The 27931-nt window shown below is 42.1% G+C and overlaps 1 protein-coding gene and 1 long non-coding RNA gene across 5 annotated transcripts in view; one reads left to right on the top strand and one right to left on the bottom strand.

Moving 5' to 3' along the window:
- Positions 1-135: 135 nt before the first annotated feature.
- RHBDL2 (rhomboid like 2) lies at positions 136-24782 on the top strand. Of its 4 annotated transcripts, XM_065576953.1 has the most exons (10): positions 136-530; positions 2234-2733; positions 3383-3477; positions 5078-5331; positions 9271-9419; positions 11817-11929; positions 15796-15896; positions 17734-17794; positions 18561-18622; positions 24303-24782. In XM_065576953.1, exons 4-10 carry the CDS (start codon positions 5122-5124, stop codon positions 24480-24482), a joined length of 876 nt encoding a protein of 291 aa, XP_065433025.1. In that variant the 5' UTR covers positions 136-530; positions 2234-2733; positions 3383-3477; positions 5078-5121; the 3' UTR covers positions 24483-24782. The 4 variants fall into 4 exon arrangements, with proteins under 4 accessions (XP_065433025.1, XP_023968054.2, XP_005311705.2 ...); XM_024112286.3 differs by lacking the exon at positions 2234-2733; XM_005311648.4 differs by lacking the exons at positions 2234-2733; positions 3383-3477 and having other exon boundaries at positions 137-530.
- Positions 24414-27931, bottom strand: part of LOC112060690 (uncharacterized) — a 45661-nt gene continuing 42143 nt past the window's right edge. Inside the window, exon 3 of the long non-coding RNA XR_002889931.3 lies at positions 24414-26399. This is a non-coding gene — a long non-coding RNA (uncharacterized LOC112060690). The remainder of the gene's footprint in view (positions 26400-27931) is intronic.

Here is a 27931-nt window from a genome sequence, read left to right as displayed (position 1 = left end):
TAGCCCAGATGATCAAGTTGCTGACAGAAACCGCACCCAGTTGCAAAACGGGAGGATGTCTATACGTGTCCGCAGCTCCCATGGGCTGCTGTACCCAGCCAATGGGAGCTGCGGAGCCGGTGCTGGGGGCGGGAGCAGTACCCATAGATTCCCTGAACACCCCTCGCTTAGGGGCCGCCGCAAGGGACCGGAGTCCGGCTCGCAGTGTGATCCGGCCTGCAGCCCCCCCTTAGCCCAAGCCCCTGCGCCAATCCGGCCTGGGCTGAGGGGACCGAGGCTGGCGGTTGGATGCAGTTTGGGGAGATTGGGGCGTGCGGCCGGGCCGTTTCACTGCGAGGGCGTGTCGGAGGTTGCCCGCCCTGGGATGCTGCTGCGGGAGGCTCCTCCTGGGGCTGCCCCCAGGGCGGGCCGGGGCCGGGGAGCGGCTCCGGGGAGCGGCTCCGGGGGCTGATGTTGCTCTGCAGAAGTAGGCGGGGCCGGCGCAGAGACCTGGAGTCGGGAGGCGGCAGCGCCGAACTCGGAGCAGCCAGGTAGGCCGGAGCCGGGTCCCGGGGCAGCGTGAGGAGGGGGCTGGCGCGGGGACGGGCCGGCGGCAGCGGGTTGGTCTCCGTGTAGTCCTTCTGTCTGGAAGTCGGGGCGAGCCCGTGAGCCGTGAGGTAACTTGGCGCCTTGCCCCCCACGGGGAGCCCTTGTGTCGCTGAGCCTCGCGGGCGGGGCTGGAATTCAACTTCGGTAACTTGACTTGGTTCAGCCTCTTTACCTAAAACTCCCCAGAAACGCTGCCTGGGGGGGAAGCTCTGTCCCCAGGCCGTTGAGGGGACAGAGTCTCTGCCGCCTACGTTCAGGGCCAAGCCCCAGCCTCTGGCTGGGGAGATGCGAGTGTAGTGCAGTCATTTGGGGGGTTAGTATCCCTATAAAAACGGCTCCTGCACAGAGAGCCGCTCTAAGGGATGTGCCTTGAGGCTGGAGAACATTCCTCTGAAATAGCCATGTCACCGCGTTTCCAGTCCAAACGTATCCTTTCAGCGTGTACAGCCACAGAGTGCTTGTTGAATGAAGTTAGTGGGTTTGTAATTATAATGCCTAGTATTTCTAAAAAAACCTGTCAGCGTTCTAGGGTCCTGCAGTTGCTTTTGTTCAGTGCCAGTACCACAAAGGCATTCTGTTGGCAATATTAAAAGAACATGTAAAACCTAGACTAGAAACCCATAACAACCAGTAATGCAGCCCAGATAAACTAACAGTGGTCTTGATTAAAGGAGATTGAGAAGTGGGTGGAGAGGGTTTTTTTATTTAAAAAAATAAAATTGGCCATAAAGACATATTTTCTTAAATGTGCATTACACTACAGACAGCTGCTTTACCACAGTGGTAGTTGGACCTATCCAATGTCTGAGAACACATTTAAAAATACCTTATGTCTAGAATCTGTTTACCACTCATATCCCACAAGCTAGATCAAAGTCAGTACTTTGAAGTAAGTTCTCTTAGGATCATCTGGATACTAGAATAAGTGTCTTTTTTAGTATGTCAGTAGTTGTCATTAATGCTTGGCGTTACTACTGAAGTAAAATTTCAGCTTTGGCTAGGGATTGCTTTGCTGCTGGGGCACCATTTTGTTGTTTTTAAAAAAGAGGTAAGACGGAACCTCTCATAGCTATATCCTTAGGAGAAAGAAGGAACATTCTGATATCTAATATAATTTTCCAACCTAGCAGCTGGACATTGGTATTTTAACTGTTCCTTCTGTTCTTGCTCACACATCATCAGCAGGAGACACCCTTATTAGGGCCTTGTCTAAACAACCAAGTTTTGTTGCCAAAAACTGCTTTTTGGCAACCAAACAGTGTGTGCGTACACACTGCAATGTGACTTTTGTCAGGGAAAAATACCTGGTTTTGGCGACTAAATACATCCACCCCAAGAGACTTACATCTTTTTCCTCTACGTTTTTTTCGACAAAGTGCCAGTGTAGACACCACGCTTGATTTCATTGCTTTAATTGGCATCCAGGAGGTGTCCCACAATGCCCATCCTGACCGCTTTGGTCAGCAGTTTGAATTCCATTGCCCTACAGCCAGGTAAACAACCATCCGCCCCTCCCCCTTAGAAATCCTGGGAATTTTTGAAATTCCATTTCCTGTTTGCTTGGCGTGGAGAGGTCTCATTGCATCTTCCCAGGTGACCATGGCAGCTTATCACACCAAACACTCTCCTGCTTGGATCACTGCAGAGCTGTTGGATCTGATCAGTATATGGGGAGAGGAGGCTATGCAGTCCCAGCTGTGCTTGAGCCATAGGAATTGGGATACCTATGGACACATTCCTTGAGGCTTGTGTGAAAAGGGCTATGATCAAGACACGCTACAGTGCAGAGTGAAGATAAAGGAGCTGAGGCAGGCGTACTATAAGGCAAGGGAGGCAAACCATCACTCTGGTGCTTCACCTAAGACCTGCCAGTTCTATAAGGAGCTGGATGCTATTCTTGGTGGTGACCCTACCTCACCCCCAAGAGCCCCATGGATACTTTGGAGGGAATGGAGGCGGCAGAAAGAGGACCTAACCCAGAGGATGAAGTTATTGATGAAGAGGTGGAGTTAGATGAGGATATGCAGCTCCTGGCAGGGTTGCTTGATGGGGCAGGCAGCCAGGAACTGTTCTCAACTCCAGAGGTGTCTAGCCAGTCTCAGCAGTCGCTCTCCGGGGAGCAGGAAGCAGGAGATGAGACGCCTGGTAAGTGGCTGTGATCTGTGTAGTGCGAAGGTGAGTTCAGGGTATAGAAATGTGGGAGGCTGGTTGTTCCTGTGAGGTGGATGTTTCCCTGTGTAGCTAATCCGTATGGCAGAACAGGGTGTTGATGCATGCAGAGATCTCCTAGGAATCCTCCAGAGAAATCTCCAGGAAAGTTTCCTGGAGGTACTTGGTAATCCTCTGCTGAAGGTTCTGTGGCAGAGCACCTTCCCCCATTCGGCAATCACTTGTGCAGGGACCAAAGTGGCACATAGGTGAGCAGCATAGAGAGCAGGGTGGAAGTCACAAGCATGGAGTAGATAGTACCCTTGTTTCCCTGCTTGCCTTTAGCAGTGAGATGTCTGCTAGAATGACCCTTGCCTATGGAAAAGTCGGGGAGAATTTTAGATTTTTTTTCCATAGACTGCTACACTATGAGCCTTGCAGAGAGTGTGTGCTCTTTTCCCCATGTGGAGCAACCTTCCCCCACAACACTCACCATGCCTTGGCTGTTCACGGAGATGTGTGCCTGGCTAGGGTCAGTGAAAAAGTGATTGCAATGTTGCGAAAGGTGAATTTAACTGAAATATTACAATACTGTGCGTGAATTTAACAATCCTGCTTCTGTGCATTGCCCCATGTGCTTCACCAGATGTGGCCTTCAGGAACACCCCACGCACCTCTTCCGAGCGTCTCCGCCAGATAAGAAAGCGCCCAAGACGCAGCAAAGAAGACATGTTCCAGGAGGTACTGCAGTGCTCCAATGCAGAAAAAAGGGAACATAAGGAGTGCTGGGAAGTCGAATGGCAGGACAGAAAAGAGAATCAAGCGTTTGTTAAATACGCAACTGAGAGGATGATTAAAGTAATGGAGGAGCAAATGTAGATGTTACAGTCCTTAAGTGCTGTAGACTGAGCAGATCAGTTCCCCTTTCACTCCACCCCCTCGGACAACTTTCACAATGATAACTGGACCTACACACAGTTGTGAAATTCTGTCTTTCCCTGGTTCCTTCTTTCCCATGAGGCGTTTGCATGTGCTGTTTCTTGTTCAATAAAATCAAAGTTCTTTAATAGTGAATCACCTTTATTTTTTTCTACAAATTGAGATTGCAAGCACTACCAATACATACACAGGCATTGTTATCATTGTCTTACAGGACTATAAGGCCCAAAATGACACCATTGCGTCCTAGGAAAACTAGCACCTGTGACAGAGAGATACAGTATTGGTGCTCATTGTCAAAGTGCTGCCTCCAAGTCTCCCTGATTCAAACTGCCCCCCTCTGGGTTCCTCTGACAGCCCTGGCATCTGCCTGCTCAAAATCAGCAGCCAAGTGGTCTGTCTCAGCACTCCACCCCTGATCAAACCTTTCACCCTTAGCTTCACAGAGATTATACAACATGCAGCACGTGGCTATGACCATGGGAATATTATCCTCATTAAGGTCTAGCCTGCCATAAAGGCATCGCTAGCGTGCCTTTAATCTGCCAAATGCACATTCAACTGTCATCCGGCACCTACTCAGCCTGTTGTTGAACCATTCCTTACTGCTGTCCAGGTGTCTCGTGTAAGGTTTCATGAGCCAGGGCTGTAAGGGGTATGGTGGGTACATTTCAAGGTGGCTGTGTCCATCTAAGCAATCTATCTGATAGAAAAGAAATCTACATAGTATATCTGAAAAACAGAAAGAGCCAGACCTACACTGGCAGAACCTAGGTTGTGGGACTCCAGAGACCCCCAACAGTGACGCTAGCTGACTACAGTCCCCACTCCAGCAGTGGTCTGGACCTGGCTGGTATAGCATACAGGGGGAGAGACTTGATTCAGTGCATTTCCAGGCAATGTCCTATGAAGCCATAAATAAAGCTGCTTCCGTTTCACCCTATGAATCCCAAATGGAAGGGGTCAGGGATACTGCCTCCAGAGCTGTAGAGGATGCAAACCATTTAGCATATGGTTTGAAGTCATTGAATGGGTCATTAAAGAGTTCATGATAGTCCCCCCCTCCCACCCACCCCAAATAGGTATTTTTAGCCATGTAGTCCTAGCCAAAGTCAATTTTAGTTAGTTGTATTGTGCTTACCTTACATTCCTCTGTAATGTTACCCGGAAGCAAGAGTCTTCAGTTCTGTCTTAATTGTTGTGTAGTGTTGCTTTGTGCTGTTAGACAATAGGTGGAGTGGTTTATAAAGTTTGTAAAGTGCTTTGGGGAACCTTTCTGGATGAAAGGTGATGTGTAAGTTTGTCATCATAGTGCTAGAGATTATTCTTATAAAATTTACCAGTCATCTGAATGTTGTGCTGATTGTGTGTAAGATAGTAACCTGTATGTTTGATGGAACAGGTTTTTGAAATTCCTAAATACTTGGCCTTTTCTGAGTAAGTAATATGGAGATGGAGAGGATGAACACGGATACGTCTGGTGAGGCGGAAGAGAAGGAAAACATTGAAAGAAACTCTAGAGTTTGTACTAGCTGTGACAAGATTCATGAGTCCATTTCCAAATGGATGCTTCCTGAAAATGCCAGAGGAACCTACTTGGAAAGAGCAAACTGTATCCCTCCTCCTCTCTTCATCATTTCCATTAGTTTAGCTGAGGTAAGAGTTCTTACCTGGTAACATTGTAAATGTTTGCACTTATCTTGCATTGAATGCTATTATTTTATAGGAACAACAGTCAAACTGTGGGATTTAGATTATACAAATTGCAGTTGTTTCACTTTAGAGTCACGGGCTTCTTGTCTGTTGTTCAGCACTGGAGTTTGCATGTGATCATAAAACATACTGAATTGAGCATTTTTAACTTCTTGATTATCTTCCATTTAGTAACTTCTTTCTCATTTATTGCACAGATGAAGCCCATATTATACATATTGCACCACTATAATACCCTATTTTTCAGTTCCTTGTAAGTCTGGCAAATTTTAATCATGAAGGCTGAAATCTTCCATCTCTGGTTTCTGTTTCATGTCAAATTTTTTTAAATATTTGAGCAAAAATGGTTCAGCATCAACCTTTTCCAAGAATGAGCTTAGTGGAGAAATAAGAAAATATTTACAAAATAGTTTCTGACTTGAAACTTGGTAGGGGACAGTTCAGAAGTGTCCTAACCCTATGAAAATCCACACTCATTTGGCCAGTTTAAGAGCCTCTTAAAGTTGCTACTGGCACATGCACAGCAGAACTTGTTTTACACTTGGTGATTATGTTTCTTAAAATCCTAAACTGAACTGCATATGCTCTACTAGAATTCTTTGAAGAGGTCAACAAGCATGTGGACAAGGGGTATCCAGTGGATATAGTGTACTTAGATTTTCAGAAAGCCTTGACAAGGTCCCTCACTAAAGGCTCTTAAGCAAAGTAAACTATTATGGGATAAGAGGGAAGGTCCTCTCATGGATTGGTAACTGGTTAAAAATAGGAAACAAAGGGTAGGAATAAACAGTCGGTTTTCAGAATGGAGAGAGGTAAATAGTGGTGTCCTCCAGGGGTCTGTACTGGGCCCAATCCTATTCAATATATTTATAAATGATCTGGAAAAAGGGGTAAACGTTGAGGTGGCAAAATTTGCAGATGATACAAAATTGCTCAAGATATTTAAGTCCCAGGCAGACTGCGAAGAGCTACAAAAGGATCTCTCAAAGTGAGTGCCTAGGCAACAAAATGGTAGATGAAATTCAATGTTGATAAATGTAAAATAATGCACATTGGAAAATATAATCCCAACTATACATATAAAATGATGGGGTCTAAATTGGCTGTTACCACTCAAGAAAGAGATCTTGGAGTCATTGTGGATAGGTCTCTGAAAACATCCACTCAATGTGCAGCGGCAGTCAAAAAAGCGAACAGAATGTTGGGAATAGTTAAGAAAGGGATAGATAATAAGACAGAAAATATCATATTGCCTCTATACAAATCCATGGTACATCCACATCTTGAATATTGTGTGCAGATGTAATCGCCCCATCTCAAAAAAGATATATTGGAATTGGAAAAGGTTCAGAAAAGGGAAACAAAAATGATTAGGAGTATGGAACAGCCGCCATAGGAGGAGAGATTAATAAGACTGGGACTTTTCAGCTTGGAAAAGAGATGACTAAGGGGGGGATATGATGGAGCGCTATAAAATCATGACTGATGTGGAGAAAGTAAATGTGTTATTTACTCCTCCTCATAACACAAGAACGTGGGGTCACTACATGAAATTAATAGGCAGCAGGTTTAAAAGGAAGTATTTTTTCACACAGTGTGTAGTCAACTCCTTGTTAGAGGATGTTGTGAAAGCCAAAAAAGAACTAGATAAGTTCATGGGGGATAGGTCCATCAATAGCTATTAGCCAGGATGGACAGGGATGGTGTTCCTAGCCTCTGTTTGCCAGAAGCTGGGAATGAGCGACAGGGAACGGATCACTTGATGATTACCTGCTCTGTTCATTCCCCCTGGGGAACCTGGCATTGGCCATTGTCGGAAGACAAGATACTGGGCTAGATGGACCTTTGGTCTGACCCAGCATGGCCATTCTTATGTTCCCAAATTTGATGACCTCGCTGTCCTCCCCAGTCAAAATATCCTTTGGTTGAGGGAAGATGCAACTAGGCTGTGAGCCCAGGAATTTTAGTCTTGCCTCTTCCGTTGATTGAGAAGTGGACAATTAATAACCAATCTTTATCCAGAAAGACCTCATATCCCTAGCAAGTATTAGTCCCCCATTTTATATGTGAAGTAACTAAGGATCTTAGACATTTCACAAGCTCACTTCTGGCAGAAATGCTGATTAAAATAGAGATTTCTGTGGCAGATTCCAGTTTCAGCCACTTAATCCAACTGTCTCACTGAAAGTATAGGCCAAATTGTTTTTTTGGTTATGAAGTCCTGCATATGCGGTGCCTGGAAAAGAACCAGGAATCCTGACTTGTTCTTCTGTGGTGCCACCAGACTCCTTGTTGTTTTTGTAGATACAGACTAACACGGCTACCCCCTGATACTTCATTTTTTCAGTTTTCTTTTTTTAAAGTCCAGTGTTTGTATGTTATTTTCTGTGTGAAAATGTTTGAGTTGGAAAACCAGGCATTTGAACATTAGGAAATGCTAGGACTGAGGTTGCCTGTGCAACCTTAACTCTGTCCCTTTGTGCATATCACAAACTTCTTGTTCTACAAGTACAGTAACTCCTCACTTAACGTTGTAGTTATGTTCCTGAAAAATGCTACTTTAAACGAAACGATATTAAGCGAATCCAATTTCCCCATAAGAATTAATATAAATGCGGGGGTTAAGGTTGAGAATTTTTTTTCACCAGACAAGACTATATTTTATATAATAAATTATATATATATATATATATATATATATATATACACACACACACATACGCAGTATAAGTTTTAAACAAACAATTTAATACTGTACACAGCAACAATGATTGTGAAGCTTGGTTGAGGTGGTCAAGTCAGAAGGTAGAAGAGGGTGGGATATTTCCCAGGGAATGCCTTAGTGATAAATGATGAACTAGCACTCCTAACACATTGTTGTTAATGTAGCCTCACACTCTCCAAGGCAGCACAAATGGAGGGAGTGGAGACAGCATGGCAGAGAAAGACAGAGACACACACCTGTGTGTGAGAGAGAGACGCACATTGCCCCTTTAAGTATGCTGACCCCACTCTAAGTACATTGCCTTTTTAAGTAGATCAGCAAGTTGAGACAGCAGCTGCTGCCAGCAAGCTCCCTCCGTCCTGGTGTCCGTCCCCCCTTCCTGCTTTGGAGATAGGATATAGGGGGAGGGGGACACCCTGACATTAGCACCCCTCTTCCCCATCCACCCTCTGCACAGCAAGCAGGAGGCTCCCGGGAGCAGCTCCAAGGCAGAGGGCAGGAGAAGCACAGGGCAGCGTGGGGAGGGACAGCTGAACTGCCCAGCAATTGATAGCCTGCTGGGTGGCTGCCGCACAGGGAACTTAGGGAAGCGGGGAGCTGATAGGGGGTTGCCAGTCCAACCTGGTTCCAAGCCCCCTCCAGCTAGCTCCAACGGACTGTTCTTTTTGCAAGCAGTGGCCAAGCAGGTGGCTACCAAACAACATTATAAGGGAGCATTGCGCAGCTTTAAACGAGCATGTTCTCTAATTGATCAGCAACGAAACAGCGTTAACTAGGACAACTTTGTGAGGAGTTACTGTACTGCTCTATCATTCAGATCCTGATTCAGCAGAATACTCAGGCATATCCTTAAAATCCATTTAAATCAGTGGGATTAAAGAACATGCACAGTGGTTAGAACCCCTTTAAATCGGGTATTTCCTAATTTGAGTGGTTGATTTTGCATCTCTACCCTTTTTGTTGTTTCCAGTGTGTGTTCTGACCATTACACAAATAGTTGTATGTTAGTGAAATTATGCATTTCTGTATATAGAAGGTTTGAAATCTGCCATGAGACAATTATATATCAAGGATTTTGGGATTATCGGAGGAAAATTATTTATATTTAATAATTCCAAATCATTGTAGAAGTTGTTAAAATCTCTCATTGTTTTCAGCTGGCTGTATTCATTTATTATGCTGTTTGGAAGCCCCAGAAACAGTGGATCACGCTGGATACAGGTGTCTGGAACAGTCCCTTTATTTACAGGCCTGACAAGAGGGAAGAAACTTGGAGATTCATTTCATATATGCTAGTGCATGCTGGGTAAGCAATGTAACAATGGACTCTACAAACAGTCAACCTGTGGAACTCTTTGCCAGAGGATGTTGGGAAGGCTAAGACTATAACAAGGTCAAACAAGAACGAGATAAGTCCATGGAGGATAGGTCCATTATGACTATTAGCCAGGATGGGCAAGGATAGTGTCCCTAGCCTCTGTTTGCCAGAAGCTGGGAATGGGTGACAGGGGATGGATCACTTGATGATTATCTGTTATGTTCATTCCCTCTGAAGTACCTGGCATTGGCCGTGTTGGAAGACAGGATACAGGCTAGATGGATCTTTGGTCTGACCCAGTCTGGCCGTTCTTATGTTCTAAACAGGTTTTTCAGAGAAGCCAAAGGGAGTTAGGTGTCATTCCATTAGGTTCCTCTGAAAATCTCAGTCTATGTCAAAAATGTATGTATTCATTGAGGAAAATGGAAGATTTTACCTTGTAAGATTTATAAAGATCATGTGGTCAGGACCCTAGTCTTAAGACTTGTCTGCAGGATGATGCTTCTGGGCACCGTACTGAGGCAGTAGGATCTGCATCATGATAGGCTGTCCCCTTTAAAGGTAGTGGTGCCTAGTTGTGAGCCCACCCCAGTCACATGGCATGGCCCTTCTCATATTTTGGGAGGTTTTGATATAGGATAAGACATAAGAAATAAGAGGAATTTGTGGAGAGGAAGCAGTCCCAGGAATAAATAATGTTTGGGAGAAATTTTATTACTGTTTCTTTAAGGGCCTTGGCTCAGGAGCCTTGCAGAGTGGGCAGGGCAAGGCTCCTCTCTCGCCCAACCAACTGGGTATGAGGTGGAAGAAGGGAACTAGTATGCTGCCTCTTCCCCGATAACAGGGCAGACAACAGCAGGAGAGCACTGCCTGCTGCACCCTCTGAGCCTGAGAACTAATTGGGGTAAGGGGCCAGCTGAAAGTGGATAAGGCCCTACAGCTGTCCGAAATTATAACCCAGCTCAAAGGAGGAGAATGGAAGGCTGCAGTTTTAAGGAGAGAAACTGTTGGAAATATCACCCAGCTCTGGGAGGAGGGCTGGGACCTCCTGAACGGGAGCAAAAAGTCTATAAGGACTCTTACATGGACCCACAGGGGACATGAACTTCAACTCAGAAGTGAGTTACATGCTGTAGAATAGTTAATAAATCAGACTCCCACGAAGGTGATATTGGTTTACCAGTCTAGGTAATTAATTGAAATAACCTGAGTTGGTGCTGGAGGCAATGAACCTGCAGGGCCACAAAGGGGGCCATGTTCAAGGGCAGCACCCCATGACAGGGTCAGTAATGACAAGATTTCCACCTAGTGAACTGCCAGCACCACTTCCTGCAGCAGTGAGGTGTCACTCCATTCCAAAATGTGACCTAATCCATCAGTGTTTAGTTTGTGAGATCAGTACAAGGTAGTATAGATAGCATGGCTGTAGTATAGTTTTAATCCTACCTGAAAAGGTACAAAGAAGGGCAACAAAAAATATTAAAGGCAAGGATCAGCTTCCATAGGAGGAGAGATTAAACAGACTGGAACTGTTCAGCTTTGAAAAGAGAAGACTAGGGGGGGGATAAGATAGATGTCTAAAATATCATGAGTAGTGTGGAGAAAGTGAATAAGGAAGTGTTATTTACTCTTTCACATAACACAAGAACTAGGGGTCACCCTATAGAATTAATAGGCAGCAGCTTTAAAACAAACATAAGAAAGTACTTCTTCACCCAATGTGCAATCAATCTGTGGAACTCATTGCTAGGGTCCAAAAGTACAACTGGGTTAAAAAAAGAATTAAATAAGTTCATGAAGGACAGGTCCATCAATGATTATTAGCCAAGAGGTCAAGGCTGCAAACCCATTCTTTGGGTGTCCCTAGACCTCTGACTACCAGAAGCTGGGACAGCACGACAGGGGATGGATCACTCGATAATTGCTCTGATCTGTTCATTCCCTCTGATGCATCTGGCACTGGCCTGTCATAAGACAGGATACTGGGTTAGATGGACCATTGGTCTGACCCACTATGGCCATGTTTTACCTTTTTTTTTTGAGACCTGTTCTTCATAATCTGTGCTCCAGTTCTGCCTTTCCACCAGAGTCCCTTACTCTGACTTGTATGCAGACTCTGGCCTTCCAGATCCAAATGCATAGCCCTGACTCCACCCCCTAAAAAGTAAGGCTTACTTGTTTTGAGTTATTTGAGTATATAATTTATAACAGCTTTTATTTTGTCTTACTAACTTTTAAAATTTTTTATTTTGGCTGTAGAAATAAAGCATGCCCCCAGGATTCTAGCATGCCATTTTATTATGTATTAGCTATAGTTTGAGAAAACTTTAAATGTTTGTTAATTAAAATTTTGATTTTCAAATATCAACATGTTTTTCCTTGCAGCATTCAACACATTTTAGGAAATCTCTTTCTGCAACTTATTTTGGGGATCCCCTTAGAAATGGTTCATAAAGGGCATCGGGTTAGTCTGGTGTATCTCGCAGGAGTGATTGGAGGTCAGTGTGTAATGGGAAATGGGTAAGCTTAAATGAAGAACTGTCTGTATCAGAAAATCAATGTATATTATTGCCACATCCCCTTTCCTGAACAGGACAATCAAAGTTGTTGGTATACTGGATTGTGTAACAACCAGTTCTCTTGGTGCAGAGAATGTCTTGACTCCAAACTTTTACTGTAATAACATACTAGAAAACAACCCTATGTTCCACTCCACTCCACTCCACTCCGGTGTTCCTTTCAACTTTTTAGCCATTCTCCCTTCCAAATTTTTTAACACTCTAATTCATCCATACAGAAATATAAATTCATACCAAGTGTTAGCGGGCAGTATTTTACAATTAACATCTTTGAAATGGATAAGTAAATTGAATTAATTCTCAATGGAAATAGTAAACTGCATTTATTATTCTGCATTCTAAAGTCTACAGTTTATGGACTCTAGAAAAATAGGCACAGATATTGTTCCTGTAAAAGCACATCTTGAAGTTGGTTATTGTTGCCGTCTTCAGTCGGTTAATTCTATTAGAATTAACAGAGCTTCTGTTAATTCTAAATAAAATAAAATTAAAGAAGCAACAACATTGTTTCTCTGTAAATCTTACTCCATCACCAAGAAAACAAGACTTGTCTCCTCCCTACTGCTTCTAATTCTAGGTATAATGCTTTGTTACCACTTATGGTGCTTGTTTTAATACTTCCCTATTAAGGCTGCTTAATTCCTGTTGAATGATAAGACATGCATATTAACAAATCGCTATGATTTATAAATATAACTTTTTATTGACAAGTTTCTACTGATGAAAGGTAGAACAATTCCTTTCTCAGGGGACATTATAAAATGTTGAGTATAAGGGTTTAGTCTGATGGCAGTTATTGCAAAAATTCTCAAACCTCTGTATTCTCATGCATTCAGATGAAACTGTATTCTGAGTCTTATCGTATCCTCAAAGCATAGCTTCAGCTGGGAGATCATCGTACAATTGCAGTGTCCATTAAGAGGCCATTCATAGGTCTGGAGCAATGTTCCCTCTAATTTTTTCCATTCATGTGCGGAATTAATTTTGTTATGTGCAGCACCAATATCGAGGTAATGTCTGGATGTATGCCACCAGTAGAAACAAAAAACTTTTTATATATCTATAAGGGGACCATAAAGATTTCCTGGAATCTGACATTTAGGGCTGGATCCTCAGCTGGTGTACAGCAGCGATGAAGTCAGTGGAACTACTTCGATTTTCACTAGCTGAGGATTTGGCCCTTCAAGTGTATCATATTAGAATGGCTTCCTTATCACCATTGCAAGTGCATAGACTGAAGTCTTATGTACATAACAGGCTTTTCTGAAGAGCAGAAAAAAATGAAATCCTATAATGTACAACCCATATTTCAGGTTGCAGTTCCCTTTGCTCAGAATTTAATCTAGTGGCTGGCAGTGCAAAGCTGAACCTAAAGTGAGATTCCTCACCCAAATGAAATAAAAACTGTATGATGTCTTGAAGGTATTTTTCTTTGGTTAAAGGTAGTAATGTGGTGGTATTTCATGGTTTTGTATAAATCTTGGTTCAGGATGTGGATCAGACTCAATAAGGTATATATTTTTGGCAGATACAATACTGCTTATCCCCATAAATTGTGTAAATAGAGGCACCACAGAACAAAGAATAGAAACATTTAATTGCTATAACACAGGATCTTCCTTGAAAAAAAGGGGCTGGGGCCGAGGGAGAGGTGCCTGTCCCCGCTGTAGCCCTGGAGCTGGGGCTGAGAGAGAGGTGCCTCTCTTGTCCCCGCCATAGCTGGAGTTGGGGGCAGAGGCATGTCTTCTGTCCCTGCCGCAGCCCCGGCCGGAGCGTGGGCCTGGGGAGAGAGGCGTGTCTCCTGTCCATAGGTGCTAGAACTAGGAGTTCTGGGGGTGCTGCAGCACCCCTTGGGTTGAAGTGGTTGCCATTATATACAGGGTTTACAGTTTTGGTTCAATGGCTCTCAGCACCCCTAATATATAAATTGTTCCAGCATGCCTGCTTCTGTCCCCGCTGCAGCCCTGGCCGGAGCTGGGGGAGAGAGGCGTCTCTCCGCCCCCCAGCCCTGCACACCCCAAGCTCCCCCAAACCGCCATCACTGCCCCCACCCACTCTCCTTCCCTACACTTTCTCCACGCTCATCTGTGTGCACGGCTGGTGCGCAGCCCTGGATGGCGTCTTGTGCAGCCATGCACCTGAGAGGGAACACAGATCTGGAGATAGTGAGGTGGGTACTTCTAAATAATTCTTAAAATTCATTTTTAATTATACATAGAGGTCAAATCCTGCATTGAAATAAATTAGTTTTGTCTAAATAAGGACTCCATATATTTTGATATATGTTCTTTGGTAGACTTTCTCCAATCTGTCTGTTATAAGCAATACAGGCAGTAGTCACCAACAGGAAGAGAGGGCATTGGAGCCTGGGGAAATTGTCTTTCCACTGTGTCCACATGGACGGAAATGGGACCTATAACTTATTGCCAGTACATTTTCACTGTTGAGGTGGTGACAAGGCTTAGGTGTTTTATGTCACTGTCTAAAGGTGTGCTGAGCTGTGCTACTTGATATTGTAAAAGTGCCTGAGCCCTGTCTACACTAGCTGTCCTAACAGTGGAGCTTCACTGGTAGTGAATTGTAGACCTATTTTTGTCACAGTAGACTCAGACTTTGAGGCCAGAAGGGACCATCATGATCATCTAGTCTGATCAACTGCACATTGCAGGCTACAGTACCTCAACCACTCACTGCTGTAATTGACTCATAATCTCTGTCTGAGTTACTGAAGTCCTCAAATAATGATTTGAAGACTTCAAGTTACAGAGAATCCCCCATTTACACTAGTTTAAACCTCCAAGTGACCTGTGCCCCCGCTGCAGAGAAGCTGAAAAACCCCAGGGTCTCTGCCAGTCTGACTCATGGGAAATTCCTTCCTGACCGCAAATATGGTGATCAGTTAGACCCTGAGCATGTGAGCAAGACTCACCAGCCAGACACCAGGGAAAGAATTCTCTATAGTAACTCTCCGAGCCCTCCCTATCTAGTGTCCCATCACCAGCCATTGGAGATATTTGCTGCTAGCAGTTGGAGATTTGCTACATGCCATTGTGGGTAGTCTCATCCTACTATCCCCTCCATAAACTTATCAAGCTCAGTCTTGATACCAGTTAGGCTTTTTTCCCCCACTGCTCACCTTGGAAGGTTGTTCCAGAACTTCACTCCGATGGTTAGAAACCTTCATCTGATTTCGAGCCTAAGCATGTTTATGGCCAGTTTATATCCATTTGTTCTTGTGTCCACATTGGTGCTTAACTTAAATAACTCCTCTCTTTCCCTGATATTTATCCCTCTGATGTATTTATACAGAGCAATCATATCTCCCTTCAGCCTTCATTTGGCTAGGCTTAACAAGCCAACCTCTTTGAGTCTCCTCTCATTAAGTTGGTTATCCATTCCTTGGATCATCCTAGTAGCCCTTCTCTGCACCTGTTCCAGTTTGAATTAATCTTTCTTAAAGATGGGAGACCAGAATTGCACACAATATTCCAGATGAGGACTCATCAGTATAACAGTACTAACACTTCTCTGTGTCTATGGGAAATACTTCACCTGGTGCATCCTAGGACTGCATTAGCTTTTTTCACGGCCGCATCACATTGGTGTAGGTAAAGCTTTAGTTGGCCTTTTTTTCTTTCTGTTTTCTTTCCCCACTTTCTAATATATCTGTCAATCTCCTGTAATTTCAGTTGTGATCTTTAGCTTCTATTGATGTAGGTTGCAGAAAATGTCATCTTAAAGTTTCCATTAGAACTCTAGTTCTAAGGACATTTCTGTCTTTTCAGGTTCCTTGGCTAGCTCAGTCTGTGATCCCCTCCAGGCTCTCGTAGGGGCTTCAGGAGGAGTCTATGCTCTCATTGGAGGATACTTTATGAATGTTTTAGTGGTAAGGAAACAATCAGAAATGCACAGAAAAAAACAGCTTCTTTGTGGATCTTTGTTCACTTTTGGATCAATCTTATTTGTGTAAATAAAATGTTCAGATTTTTTCAGCAAAGGAATAATTAAGGAAAATGCAACTCCCACATACATATGTGCTGAACAAGCAGTGTCTGTCCTTGAGAAATCAAAGCTTCACAGATGCTTTTTTGGCTATTAAAAGAGGAAAAAGTGGATTTAGCAGTTGACATCATTTTTCAGCCAAAGTGACATTGGACTATAGAAATTGCCGTTTGCGATCCCATGTAGTGCAGTATTCTGTCTCAGCTAGTTGCCAAAATCAGATGCTTTAGAAGTACAAGAAACCCCATAGTAGACAATTATGGAATAAGCTGCAAACAAACAAAAAACAAAACCAAAAAACCCTCTAAACTCTAGGGCTTCAGTTAGAACTTGACTGATGCCCTGAAGCATGAGGGTTTGTATATCCCTTTAAAAAATAATTTTGGCTATATATTCATGTAAATGTCTAATTGTATTGATCTCATTTTGGGTGCAGTAGTTCAACTTAACAGGAACTTTAAACCTTTATTTTGGAAATCTTTTATGTCTATCACCCACACATACCAAAAAGCAATACAAACCCCAGCTTACTCAAACTTGTAGTCTAACGTAAAATCTTGGTGACCTCAGCATTGTTTAGCCAGAATAACTTCCCAAATGCTTGGAATGTGTGACAATCACATGTTCTGGTCTCTCAGTATAATAAATGTAAAAGCACATGAGGTCTCTGTTAAGGTTTTGCATTGGAATGCAAGTTTTATGAAGCTGGGGTACATACTGATTTTTTTGGTGTTTGTGGGAGATGGAAGTGAAAACTGTATGGAGTGTTGGGGAGCATTATCACTAATGTTTTAGGGAAACAAAGGTGGAAAGGAGTGCATAGGTCTCTCCCAGTAACTCGTTACTTTCTTTCTTTTAAGATTTCAGATGAAGTGTCCTGCTACATAACCTTAACTGCAACTAAACATATTTTTATTTGCTAATTAAGATCTTGGCTTCAGTGATCTCTAGTGTCAGAGACGCTGACTGTATATTGGGTGGCTTTTTAAAAAATGATTTAGTTTAATCAGTCACCAAAGGTGGGTCCTACTCTTTTAATTCTAAACATTAGTTCATGGAAACATCAGTTCTTCAGCAAATCTTCTCTTAAGAAGTTCGGTCAGCAGTCAAACCTTTCTTTTCTGTGTGATCACAGGCAGTATGAATCATAAATGATACATTAAAGAGTTCACATCACCATAGTTTTCAAGTAAACAAAGAGGGGGCCTGGTTCAGCAAATAGCATTGAGTCTCCACCACCAAAGGCATGAGAGGCTCTAAAGAAAATTGGTATCCTTTGTGTAAGGCAAAAACATTGTTTTGCAGGATAATCATTTTCAAAGGGCTGACAGTACTCAGATTGCATCTTTTTTTTAGTAATTTTTATCACCAAAAGGCATACAAAAGGACACATGTTTTCATTATAAAATAAGGAGGAATCTGAAAGATGTGATAATAGCGGTGGTCTAGTGGATTAAGCTACTTGTTGTTGGAGTTTGGGCATGCCACTTTCCCTTTCTGTGCCTCAGTTTCCTCATCTGTAAAATGCGGAGAATGATACTGACTCTCCTTAGTAAAATGCTTTGTGATTGTTTGAAAGGCGCTACAGAAATATAGGGTGTTTCTTAATGTATATGAATATACCTAAATGGACTGTTTTGTGTGTGTGTGTGTATGTGTATGCATGTACAAGTCCATGTGTATAATTATATAGCTTAATTGTTTCTTTTTTTCTCTCCAAGAACTTCAGAGAAATGATTCCTTTGTTTGGAGTCTTCAGATTGCTCCTCATCGGGATTATAGGTAATTTTAATCCTACCTAGTATGTATGTGAGAATAAAATCTATGCAAGACACCCAGTATTAAACTGTACAAAAATGAATGCCCATTTGGAGTCCAAAATACTAATAGTTACGGAGGTATCAGTTGCATATTATTCAGTTTGCTAAAACCACAAAGTACACCTCTATCCCGATATAACGCGACCCAATATAACACTAATTCAGAAAGAACACGGTAAAGCAGCGCTCCGGGGGGGGGGGGGGGGGGGGGGGGGGGGCTGCATGCTCCGGTGATCGAAGCAAGTTCGATATAATGCGGTTTCACCTATAACGCGGTAAGATTTTTTGGCTCCCGAGGACAGCGTTATATCGGGGTAGAAGTGTAAATGTAAATTGGGGTTAGGTTAAATTATAATGTAAACTGATCTGAGCCTTAAACTATTTAGTGTTGCTTTGTGCTTTTAAATACTAATAATTACCTGTGTAGTGCCACAGCTATGTATGGTGCTTGATAAAACTCTAGCTAAATTTTGGTCTGTTAGAAGGGTGGAACTGAAGTCAATAGGAGTTGGAATCATGTGGCTGAGAGTAGAATTTGGTCAGATTCTTATTTTACTAGCTCCTGCATTTCACTCCAAAAGTGACTGCTTCAGTTGTGGGTGAGATGATCTCTTTGTAGTTAGCTTTGTAGATGCCACCTGAAGACATACCATGTTGTAACTTACAACCATTATTTGGATTTGTTTCTGAAATGTCTTGTCATTCTTATGATAATTGTGTTTTCTTAGTTGGAACAGATATGGGATTTGCTCTGTATAGAAGATTTATCGCTCCTGTGAATGGGCCTCAAGTAAGTGCAGTCTTCACTAAAATAGCTTTGGATAAATTATAACTAATGCTCTACTAGACCTTAGATAATACCTCAGTATTAACTATTGGAATTTAGTAGAAAAATAGTGTTTTAAATAGTAAAAGATTGTGGTCATTCCTCTTGCACCAAGAAACACAATGGCACATAATCCTAACTATACATACAAAATGATGGGGTATAAATTAGTTATTACCATTCAAGAAACCGATCTTTGAGTCATCGTGGATAGTTCTCTGTAAACATCAGCTCAATATGCAGTGGCAGTCAAAAAAGCTAACAGAATGTTAGGACCCATTAGGAAAGGGAGAGATAATAAGATGGAAAATATCATGATGCCATTATATAAATCCATATATGCCCACACTTTTAATACTGCATGATGTTCTGGTTGCCCCATCTCAAAAAGGTATATTAGAAATGGAAAAGGTACAGAGAAGGGCAACAAATATGATTATGGGTATGGAATAGCTTTCACATGAGGAGAGAGAGAAAAAAGACTGGGATTGTTCAGTTTAGAAGAGAGATGACTTAAGAGGGGATATGATAAAGGTCTACAAAATCATGAATGGTGTGGAGAAAGTGAATAGGAAAGTGTTTTTTATCCCTTCACGTAACACAAGAACCAGTGCTAACCCAATGAAATTAATAGGTAGCAGCTTTAAAACAAATATCAGGAAATACTTCTCATACAACATGCAGTCAACCTTTGGAACTTGTTACAGGCCAGAGAACTTCCCAGAATAATTGCTAGAAAAAACATCCAATCTTGATTTAAATATTTTCAGTGATGGAGAATCCACCATAACTTTTTTTGTAAATTGTCGCAATGGCTTATTACCTTCTATGTCAAAAATTTACACCTTATTTCCAATCTGAATTTGTCTAGCTTCAACTTTGAGCCATTGGATTGTGTTATACCTTTTTCTGCTAGATTGAAGAGCCCATTATTAAATATTTGTTCCCCATGTAGATACTTACAGTGCAATCAAGTCACCCCTTAACCTTCTCTTTGTTAAGACTGAGCTCCTTCAGTCTATCTATTGATCACTATAAGGTATGTTTTCTAATCCTTAATCATTCTCGTGGCTCTTCTCTAAACTCTCTCCAGTTTATCGACATCAGAACTGGATAATATTCCAGCAATGGTTGCACCAATGCCAAATACAGAAGTAAAATAACCTCTCTACTTCTACTTGAGATTTCCCTGGATCACATTAGCTCTTTTGGCTACAGCGTCACACTGGGAGCTCATGTTTAGCTGATTTACCCCCCATGACACCCAAATCTTTTTCATTATCACTGCTTTCCAGGATAGTCCCCCATCCTGTAAATATGGCCTACATTCTTTGTTCCCACCCATATTAAAACGCATATTGTTTGCTTGTGCCCAGCTTTCCAAGTGATCCAGCTTGCTCTGAATTGGTGACCTGTCCTCTTCATTATTTATAACTTCCCCAACTTTTGCGTCATCTGCAAACTTTCAGTGACTTTGTATTTTCTCCCAGGTCATTGGAAAAAAATGTTAAATTGTGTTAGGACCAAGAAGTGATCCCTGAGGTACCCCACTGGAAACAGACCCGCTTAATGATGATTCCTTTGCAACTAAATTTTGAGCCAATTTTTAGTCTTTTGAATGTATGCCATGTTAATTTTATATGGTTGTAGTTTTTAATCAAAATGTCATGTGGTACCAAGTCAAATGCCTTCCAGTTTATGCGTAGTAGGTCAACACTATTGCCTTTATCAACCAAACTTGTAATCTCATAAAAAAATTAAATTAGTTTTTCAGGATCTATTTTCCATAAACCCATGTTGATTTTCATTCATTACGTTACCCTCTTTCAATTCTTTATTAATTGAACAGCCACTCCATTATCTTGACCGGGATCGATATCAGTCTGACAAGTCTAGAATTACCCAAGTTACCCTGTTTACTCTTTTTAAAAATTGGCACATTACCTTTCTTCCAGTCTTCTGGAACTTCCCTGGTGCTCCAAGACTTATTGAAAATCAATGGTCCAGGAAGCTCCTTAGATGGCTTTGTTAAATCTCTTGGATGCAAGTTACCTGGACCTGCTGATTTTAAAATGTCTAATGTTAGTAGCTTCTGTTTAACATTTCCAGAGATACTAATAGAATGGAAAGACTGTTATCACCATGTGATGAGAATATCATGTTTTTTTTCCCAAATACAGAACAGAAATATTTATTGACCACTTCTGCCTTTTCTGTATTATTATTAATTTCTATCTAGTAGTGGGCCAATACCATTGTCGGGACTTTTTTGTTTGTAATATATTTTAAAAAATTCCTTCTTACTGTTCTTAATTGTGTTAGCCATAGATTTCTCTATGTGTCCCTTTACTTCCCTTCTCAATTTTCTACAGTTCCTAACTTCTGAATTATATTCATTACTATCAACTTTCCATTTCTTCCATTTTGTTACTTTTTTTATAGCTGCCTTCATTTCCCCTCTAAACCAGGAGACTTTTCCCTCAATTGTGGGATTGTGACTTTTTGGGCATCTAGTTAGGTGTTCTTTGATGGCTCCCAATTATCATTTACATTTTTCTGATTAAATTCTTCCTCCCAGTTACTTGGCTTATAAAAAGTTGAAGATACATTTGTTAACTTAAATAATGTATAGGGGCACAGATCTGGGATGGGTGCTTATTATTCGTAATAAGCTGTTACCTCTGTCTGAGACCAAGATTTTTGGTACATTTTAAAGACTTCTTTCCTTGTAGAAGCTGTATCCAGCCATGAAACAGGCTACATATTTAATAAAATACTATCTTTATGAAATACAGCATTGCATGTAGATTTCTCCACTATACTGTCAATGTACTTGTGTCGTAATTCTTGCAGGTAATTTAGTACTGATTAAAATAGACCCATAGTTATCTTAAACTCAGAGTAAGTAAAGCAAGACTTTTATCCCTTGCTGTCTATTGCTTAATCACAATGGGCATACTAAGGGAAGTATAGTTGTGTTTAAGAATTACTATGTATTTGAGCATGGACAGCACACTCATCTTTCAGAACAAAGGGCAGACAAGGGCACTGCCCTTGAACTATTTAAATTGTAATAAATAGCACAGTCCCCATAAATAATTTTTTATGAAGAATGGTGTGGGGAGGAAGGGGTGTGGCGGAAGAGAGGTTGAAGGAGTGGTAAACCAGGTCAGGAATACTGTTCCGTTAACATAGAGGCACGTGGTATAAAGCAGGAAGGAAATTAGGACATGCCTAGGCATGCATCTTGAGCACAGGCATGGAGAAGAATAGAAGAGAGGTAGCAAGGAGGGAGCCCAGAAGGCAGGAGCCTGAAAAACAGACAGGGAGTTTGAATTTAACGTGGAAGGTGAGAAAACCGCTAAGGGACTTAAAGAAGGGACAAATGTGGTAGGAGCAGTGGTGACTTTTACAGAATGCTTTGGAACAATTGAGGGGTGTGAGATGAGGTCAGAAAGGCTGCCATAGGTGAAGTGAGATTTGACTGACATGGTCAGGGGTTTGGAGTGTGGGAATAGAGGAACAGGTGGATTCTGAAGATGCTGAAGAGACAAAATTGGTAGGATTTATTGACAGCATCCATGTTGCAGAGAAGAAAACAGAGGAAAACCACGCTGAGATTAATTCTTTGAGGACAGGGAGGATGGTAGTAATGTCCACAGTGATAGAAAGAAGACTAAGTTCAATTTTCTTCATGTTGAGTTCAAGCTGATTGCAGTATATCCAAAAGGAAATATTGGAGACACAGCTGGAGATAGTGTGACTGAGTGGAGATGGGGAGGTAGATGTGAAAGACATCAGCATAGAGGTGATGGATTAGATTTCCCTGGGGGTAATATGAAAAGGGAAAAGAAAGCCAACGAAAGAGGTCTGAGGGACATTGTCAGTGAACCTGTTCAGATGTAGACTTCTTATTGTTCAAGAACTTCATTGGGACAGAATGGACTAATGTACTTTCACTCCTACAGACTTGCACTGAAATCCTAATTACGACACAAGTTATTTGTTGTTCTCAACCTTGCCCTTAAATTATTTATATCAATTTAATGTAGCTTGTTATGTAGCTCAATTTAAACTATTAACTGACAGTGCTATACATGAATATCTTTGACTCAAGAGTCACTGAAAATTCGACAATGAAATGACAGCATGGACTACATTGTCAGTTATTTCTGATTCAGATAGCTGCATTTCAGTTATAGACAATGTTATTTACATTATAAACATAACTCACAATTTGTGATTAGCAAACTCTGCTAGACACCTGGGACTGGATAGCAGGCTTGTTGGCGTCAACATTGAGTGACAACATACATATATTCCACACACACTTGAAGCTAGCATGACATCTGCTTGCTCCGATGTCTCTCTTGCCAGCTACATTAATCCCTTATTTCCTTAAGTATTAAATTTACCTACTAACTTTAAAACTCCATTTGTAGTAATCGGGCAGTGCTACAGGTATATTGTCAAACTAAATCTGTATTTTGGACTATGGCATCTTATTATCTGGTTAGAAATCTCTTCTATTATAATATTCAAAATCTCTCTTTCTGAGAAGTAATCAGTCTTGTTCTACGGTGGCCCAGTACCTGGTCTGCACAAACAGCAGAGGGAGCACAAATTAACACACTATTCCTGGACCTCTCTTTAATAATCAATTACGCTGATAACAAGGAAGTAAACATGGCATAGCAGATCATTTGTGGCCATCCTGATGATGCAAAAAAGTGTATGTGTGTATTTCATGATACATTCTTACCTCAGTTCTATCTAATATACACCTCTACCCCGATATAACACTGTCCTTGGGAGCCAAAAAATCTTACCGTGTTATAAGTGAAACCACATTATATCGAACTTGCTTTGATCCGCCAGAGTGCGCAGTCCCGCCCCCCCCCCCCCCCCCCCCGGAGCGCTGCTTTACCGTGTTGTATCCGAATTCGTGTTATATCGGGTCGCATTATATCGGGGTAGAGGTGTATCTAATTTTCTTCTCTCTTCCATCTAGGTTTTCATACTGCACTCATCACTGCGGTAACTGAATGCTTTACATCTATAACTTTCCTGCTCATCCTGAATATTTTTGTATATCACCTGCAGCCATGCCACCTTATACTGTGACTTTTCATATCTCAAGTTATGCATGGTTGGGCTTGGTCACACTCTAAACTGGAAACCTCCAAGGAATTTCTATATACTGTGCACACTGACTTTTAGGGAGCCATGTTCCCTTGGAGTCAGTTCTGAAGGAATGTCCCAGCATGGCATTAGGGACATGCATATTTTGGATGAAGCATAAAACTGTGGTCAAAGATGTCATGATTCTCTTCATAAAAGTATATCCAAATTCTAGCCAAATTCCCAGTTCTGAATAATTTAATTCTACCTCCCTAGTTTCATACCTGCAGTTTTAATTTGATATGTAGCTGTACACTATTAAACAGCTACTGCCTTCCATCAGAGTAGCTACATTTAAATACTAATGATCCCTAAGTATCCTTTACCTATCTCATAGGCATGTGTTAAAGCTAAAGTAATATTTATAAGTGCTTTCAAATCCTTGGATGACTAATGTTACAGAAGTGCTGGTATTCCTCAGTCTTGAAATGTAACTTAACAGTTTACTTCTTTTTCTCTTAAGGTGTCCTTTGTGGCTCACATTGCTGGTGGCCTAGCTGGGATGTCAGTAGGTTATGTCATTTTCAGCTGCTTTGATAAGAACTTTATAAAAGATCCAAGATTTTGGATCTCCATTGTTGCTTATTTAGTCTTTCTGGTGTTTGCTGTATTTTTCAATATCTTTCTTTCACCAGCAAACTAAACTGCACCACCCACAAAAGAAACACTTAAATCATCAGGAAGACAACTTAAAAAAAAAAAATTACTGTTTTATAACTACAAAAGGACTCCATAAATGTTGCTTTTTTAAATAATGGTTGTGTACAGACTTTAATTTTTAAAGCATTGGACCATCATTTTTATGGTTATCCTATCCCAGAAATGAAATATAGTTATTAAAATATGACCTTTTCAAAATCATATGTAACCTTTTCTATTTCCTATTGCTTTTTATACTGTTAAAGTAAATAAACATCAAGGGTTCCTGCTTGCTTTGGAATAATTCTTGCAGCTTTTGTTTTGAGCTTTTGTGACATGATTCAGTAATATTCATTTGGAAGAAATTACTTCTTCCAATACCGGTTTTCTAACCTCAAAACCAGGAGAAAAATGTTGATCAGCACAATAAAGAATTCTTTTCGAGAAAAAATTATGGTGTCAAATTTTTACAGCTGAGTAGCAAGTGTGATGATTCTTGATCTTTGTCACGTATAGTCAAAGCCTCAGGTACTTGGACACAGACTGTAAGTCCAATCTGCTGCAATGTCTCTGGATTCTGTGACATTCTGCTTCAACAGACTGGAAATGCAGTGGCAGCTCCATTCATTTAAAAAAAAAAGAGATTTTACAGGAATGACAACTTATACTATTGTGGGCAAGTTTTTCAAAACTGCCTTCTTCAGGGTTTCTCGCATCTTCTTCTGAAGTACATCTCTACCCCAATATAACGCAGTCCTCGGGAGCCAAAAAATCTCACTGTTATAGGTGAGGCCGCATTATATCAGGGTAGGGAGAGGAACTGCTCCCCGCCCCAGCTCACCTCTGCTCTGCCTCCCTGAGCGCACCACCGCCGCTCTGCTTCTCCCTCTCTTGCAGGCTTGCCGCGCCAATCAGCTGTTTGGCCCAGTAAGCCTGGAAGGCAGGGGAGAGGAAGAAGAGGTGCGGCGGTGTGCTCGGGAGGCAGAGATGAGCTGGAGTGGGGAGCGGTTCCTCTGCACCCCCCATTACTTGCTGCGACCCTCCCCGGGGGGCTCCCCCACCCCAGCTCACCTCCGTTCTGCCTCCTCCCACGAGCATGCCACAGCTCCGCTTCTCTTCCCTCCCAGGCTTGCCGTGCTGGAGGTGAGCTGGGGTGGGGAGCGGTTCCTCTGCGCCCCACCTTACTTGCTGCGGCCCCCATGCCTCAGCTCACCTCCGCTCCGCCTCCTCCTATGAGCGTGCCACAGCTCCGCTTCTCCTCCCACCCAGGCTTGCCGTGCCAAACAGCTAATTGACGTGGCAAGCCTGGGAGGGAGGGGGGAGAAGGGGAGCTGCGGCGTGCTCGTGGGAGGAGGCGGAACGGAGGGGAGCTGGGGCGGGGGCGGCCCGGGAAGGACTGCAGCAAGTAATGGGCGGGTGCAGAGGAACTGCTTGTGGTAACACAAATTTGGATATAACTAGGTAAAGCAGTCCCATCCCCCGGAGCGCTGCTTTACCGTGTTATATCTGAATTCACGTTATATCGGACCGCATTATATTGGGATAGAGGTGTACTCAGAAGTGGCCACTATTAGAGCCAGGGTACAAAACTTGATGGACCACTGGTCTGTTCCAGCATTGCTGGTTTTATGTGCCAAAGAAATATGAACATGAAGATGCTGCTGTACTGGTTGTAGTCCTCTTTATATTGAACTTTATTTTACATTGTGCAGTCTTCAGCGTGCTGCACAGTTATATATTGATGATGCAGCACATTGCTAGAAGTTGGATGTTTTGGCAGTTTGGTTTTCACATCTGAGGAGGCATGGAAGCTAGTTTGTGGTTGTGGAACAGGAACATTCTCTAGATGTTTCTGCTAAAGTTATCAGCACTGAAAGAGTTGTTGACATCTTAATTGCCATTATGATCCAGACTTGATATCCTAGTGAGATAAAGGGGACACTTGTCAGAGCTATTGGTTTGTTTGTAGAATGAGGAAGACAACACTTCAAATTACATTTGATTCATATTTCAAAGTTATTTTTACGACCTGAGGGTTACATACACTTTTAATGGAAGTCTGTAGTCTAGAACAATGTTTGGGCAAAAAGTGGATTACACGGTGCATTCCATGCAGTCTTGCAAAACCATGACGCTACATCTGTCTGAGGAAAAGCAGTTTTGTGCTTCTGCCATTACCAATTAAAACATGCTTAAACAGATAAAGGTTTTCATTGTAACTTGATTTTGATCTTAATCTGGACTCATCTGATTTAGGATTTCCCTTTGCTCTGAATTTCTCTCTTCAAATATTAGAGAATTTCCCTGAACTATTGAGGATGAGTATAGTTAACACAGCTGCAGCTGATGTAGGCTGATTGTCCGGGTTCCCAGCTACCTACTTCTACAAGAGCCACTCTGAAAGAGTCCCCAACTTGTTGTCTTCCTTATTTCTCCTGGAGGGAAAAAATTCATTGTAGACTGTTCTTCCCCAACACCAATTGATACTATTTCATTTGCCACTTTCTCCTTGTTTAAGAATAGTGACTTACCCATATGATGCTGAGACCTCCATGCTTTAATTATTTTCGATTGGTAAAGATGTGACTCTTCACATTTTGGTGACTTGACTTTGTCCACTTACTGGACCAAATTTCTAAATAACTTGCTCACTGTCTATTCTGTAATTTTCTTTGAGAATTTATGCATTTAATGAGTACAAAGTATACAAGTGAAATTAATGGAGATATCCCATCTCCTAGAATTGGAAGGGACCTTGAAAGGTCATCAAGTCCAGCCCCCTGCCTTCACTAGCAGGACCAAGTACTGATTTTGCCCCAGATCCCCAAGTGGCCCCCTCAAGGATTGAACTCACAACGCTGGGTTTAGCAGGCCAATGCTCAAACCACTGAGCTATCTCTCCCCCCTAATGCTTCCTGCTTTCTTTATTGGAAAAATTGGAAAGAGTCCAGCGGAGGGCAACAAAAATGATTAGGGGTCTGGAGCACATGACTTATGAGGAGAGGCTGAGGGAACTGGGATTGTTTAGTCTCCAGAAGAGAAGAATGAGGGGGGATTTGATAGCAACCTTCAACTACCTGAAGGGGGGTTCCAAAGAGGATGGAGCTCGGCTGTTCTCAGTGGTGGCAGATGACAGAACAAGGAGCAATGGTCTCAAGTTGCAGTGGGGGAGGTCCAGGTTGGATATCAGGAAAAACTATTTCACTAGGAGGGTGGTGAAACACTGGAATGCGTTACCTAGGGAGGTGGTGGAGTCTCCTTCCTTGGAGGTTTTTAAGGCCCGTCTTGACAAAGCCCTGGCTGGGATGATTTAGCTGGGAATTGGTCCTGCTTTGAGCAGGGGGTTGGACTAGATGACCTCTTGAGGTCCCTTCCAACTCTGATATTCTATGATTCTATGATTGTGGCTCTTTTTCACAGAAAGAGGAGATATGAAGAGTAGCCAAATCTATG

This window comes from Chrysemys picta, chromosome 23 (genome assembly GCF_011386835.1).
Source record: "Chrysemys picta bellii isolate R12L10 chromosome 23, ASM1138683v2, whole genome shotgun sequence".
In the NCBI taxonomy this organism is placed as follows: domain Eukaryota; kingdom Metazoa; phylum Chordata; order Testudines; family Emydidae; genus Chrysemys; species Chrysemys picta.
The sequence above is the reverse complement of the archived record's forward strand: the minus strand, read 5'-3'. Positions and strand labels throughout refer to the sequence as shown.

Bases quoted from the DNA above. Each gene is read 5' to 3' on its own strand.
- RHBDL2 (XM_024112286.3), top strand. From the start codon at position 5,122: ATGGAGATGGAGAGGATGAACACGGATACGTCTGGTGAGGCGGAAGAG. The intron at 11,930-15,795 runs GTCAGTGTGTAA...CTGTCTTTTCAG, and splicing joins TCTCGCAGGAGTGATTGGAG to GTTCCTTGGCTAGCTCAGTC. The intron at 17,795-18,560 runs GTAATTTTAATC...GTGTTTTCTTAG, and splicing joins GCTCCTCATCGGGATTATAG to TTGGAACAGATATGGGATTT.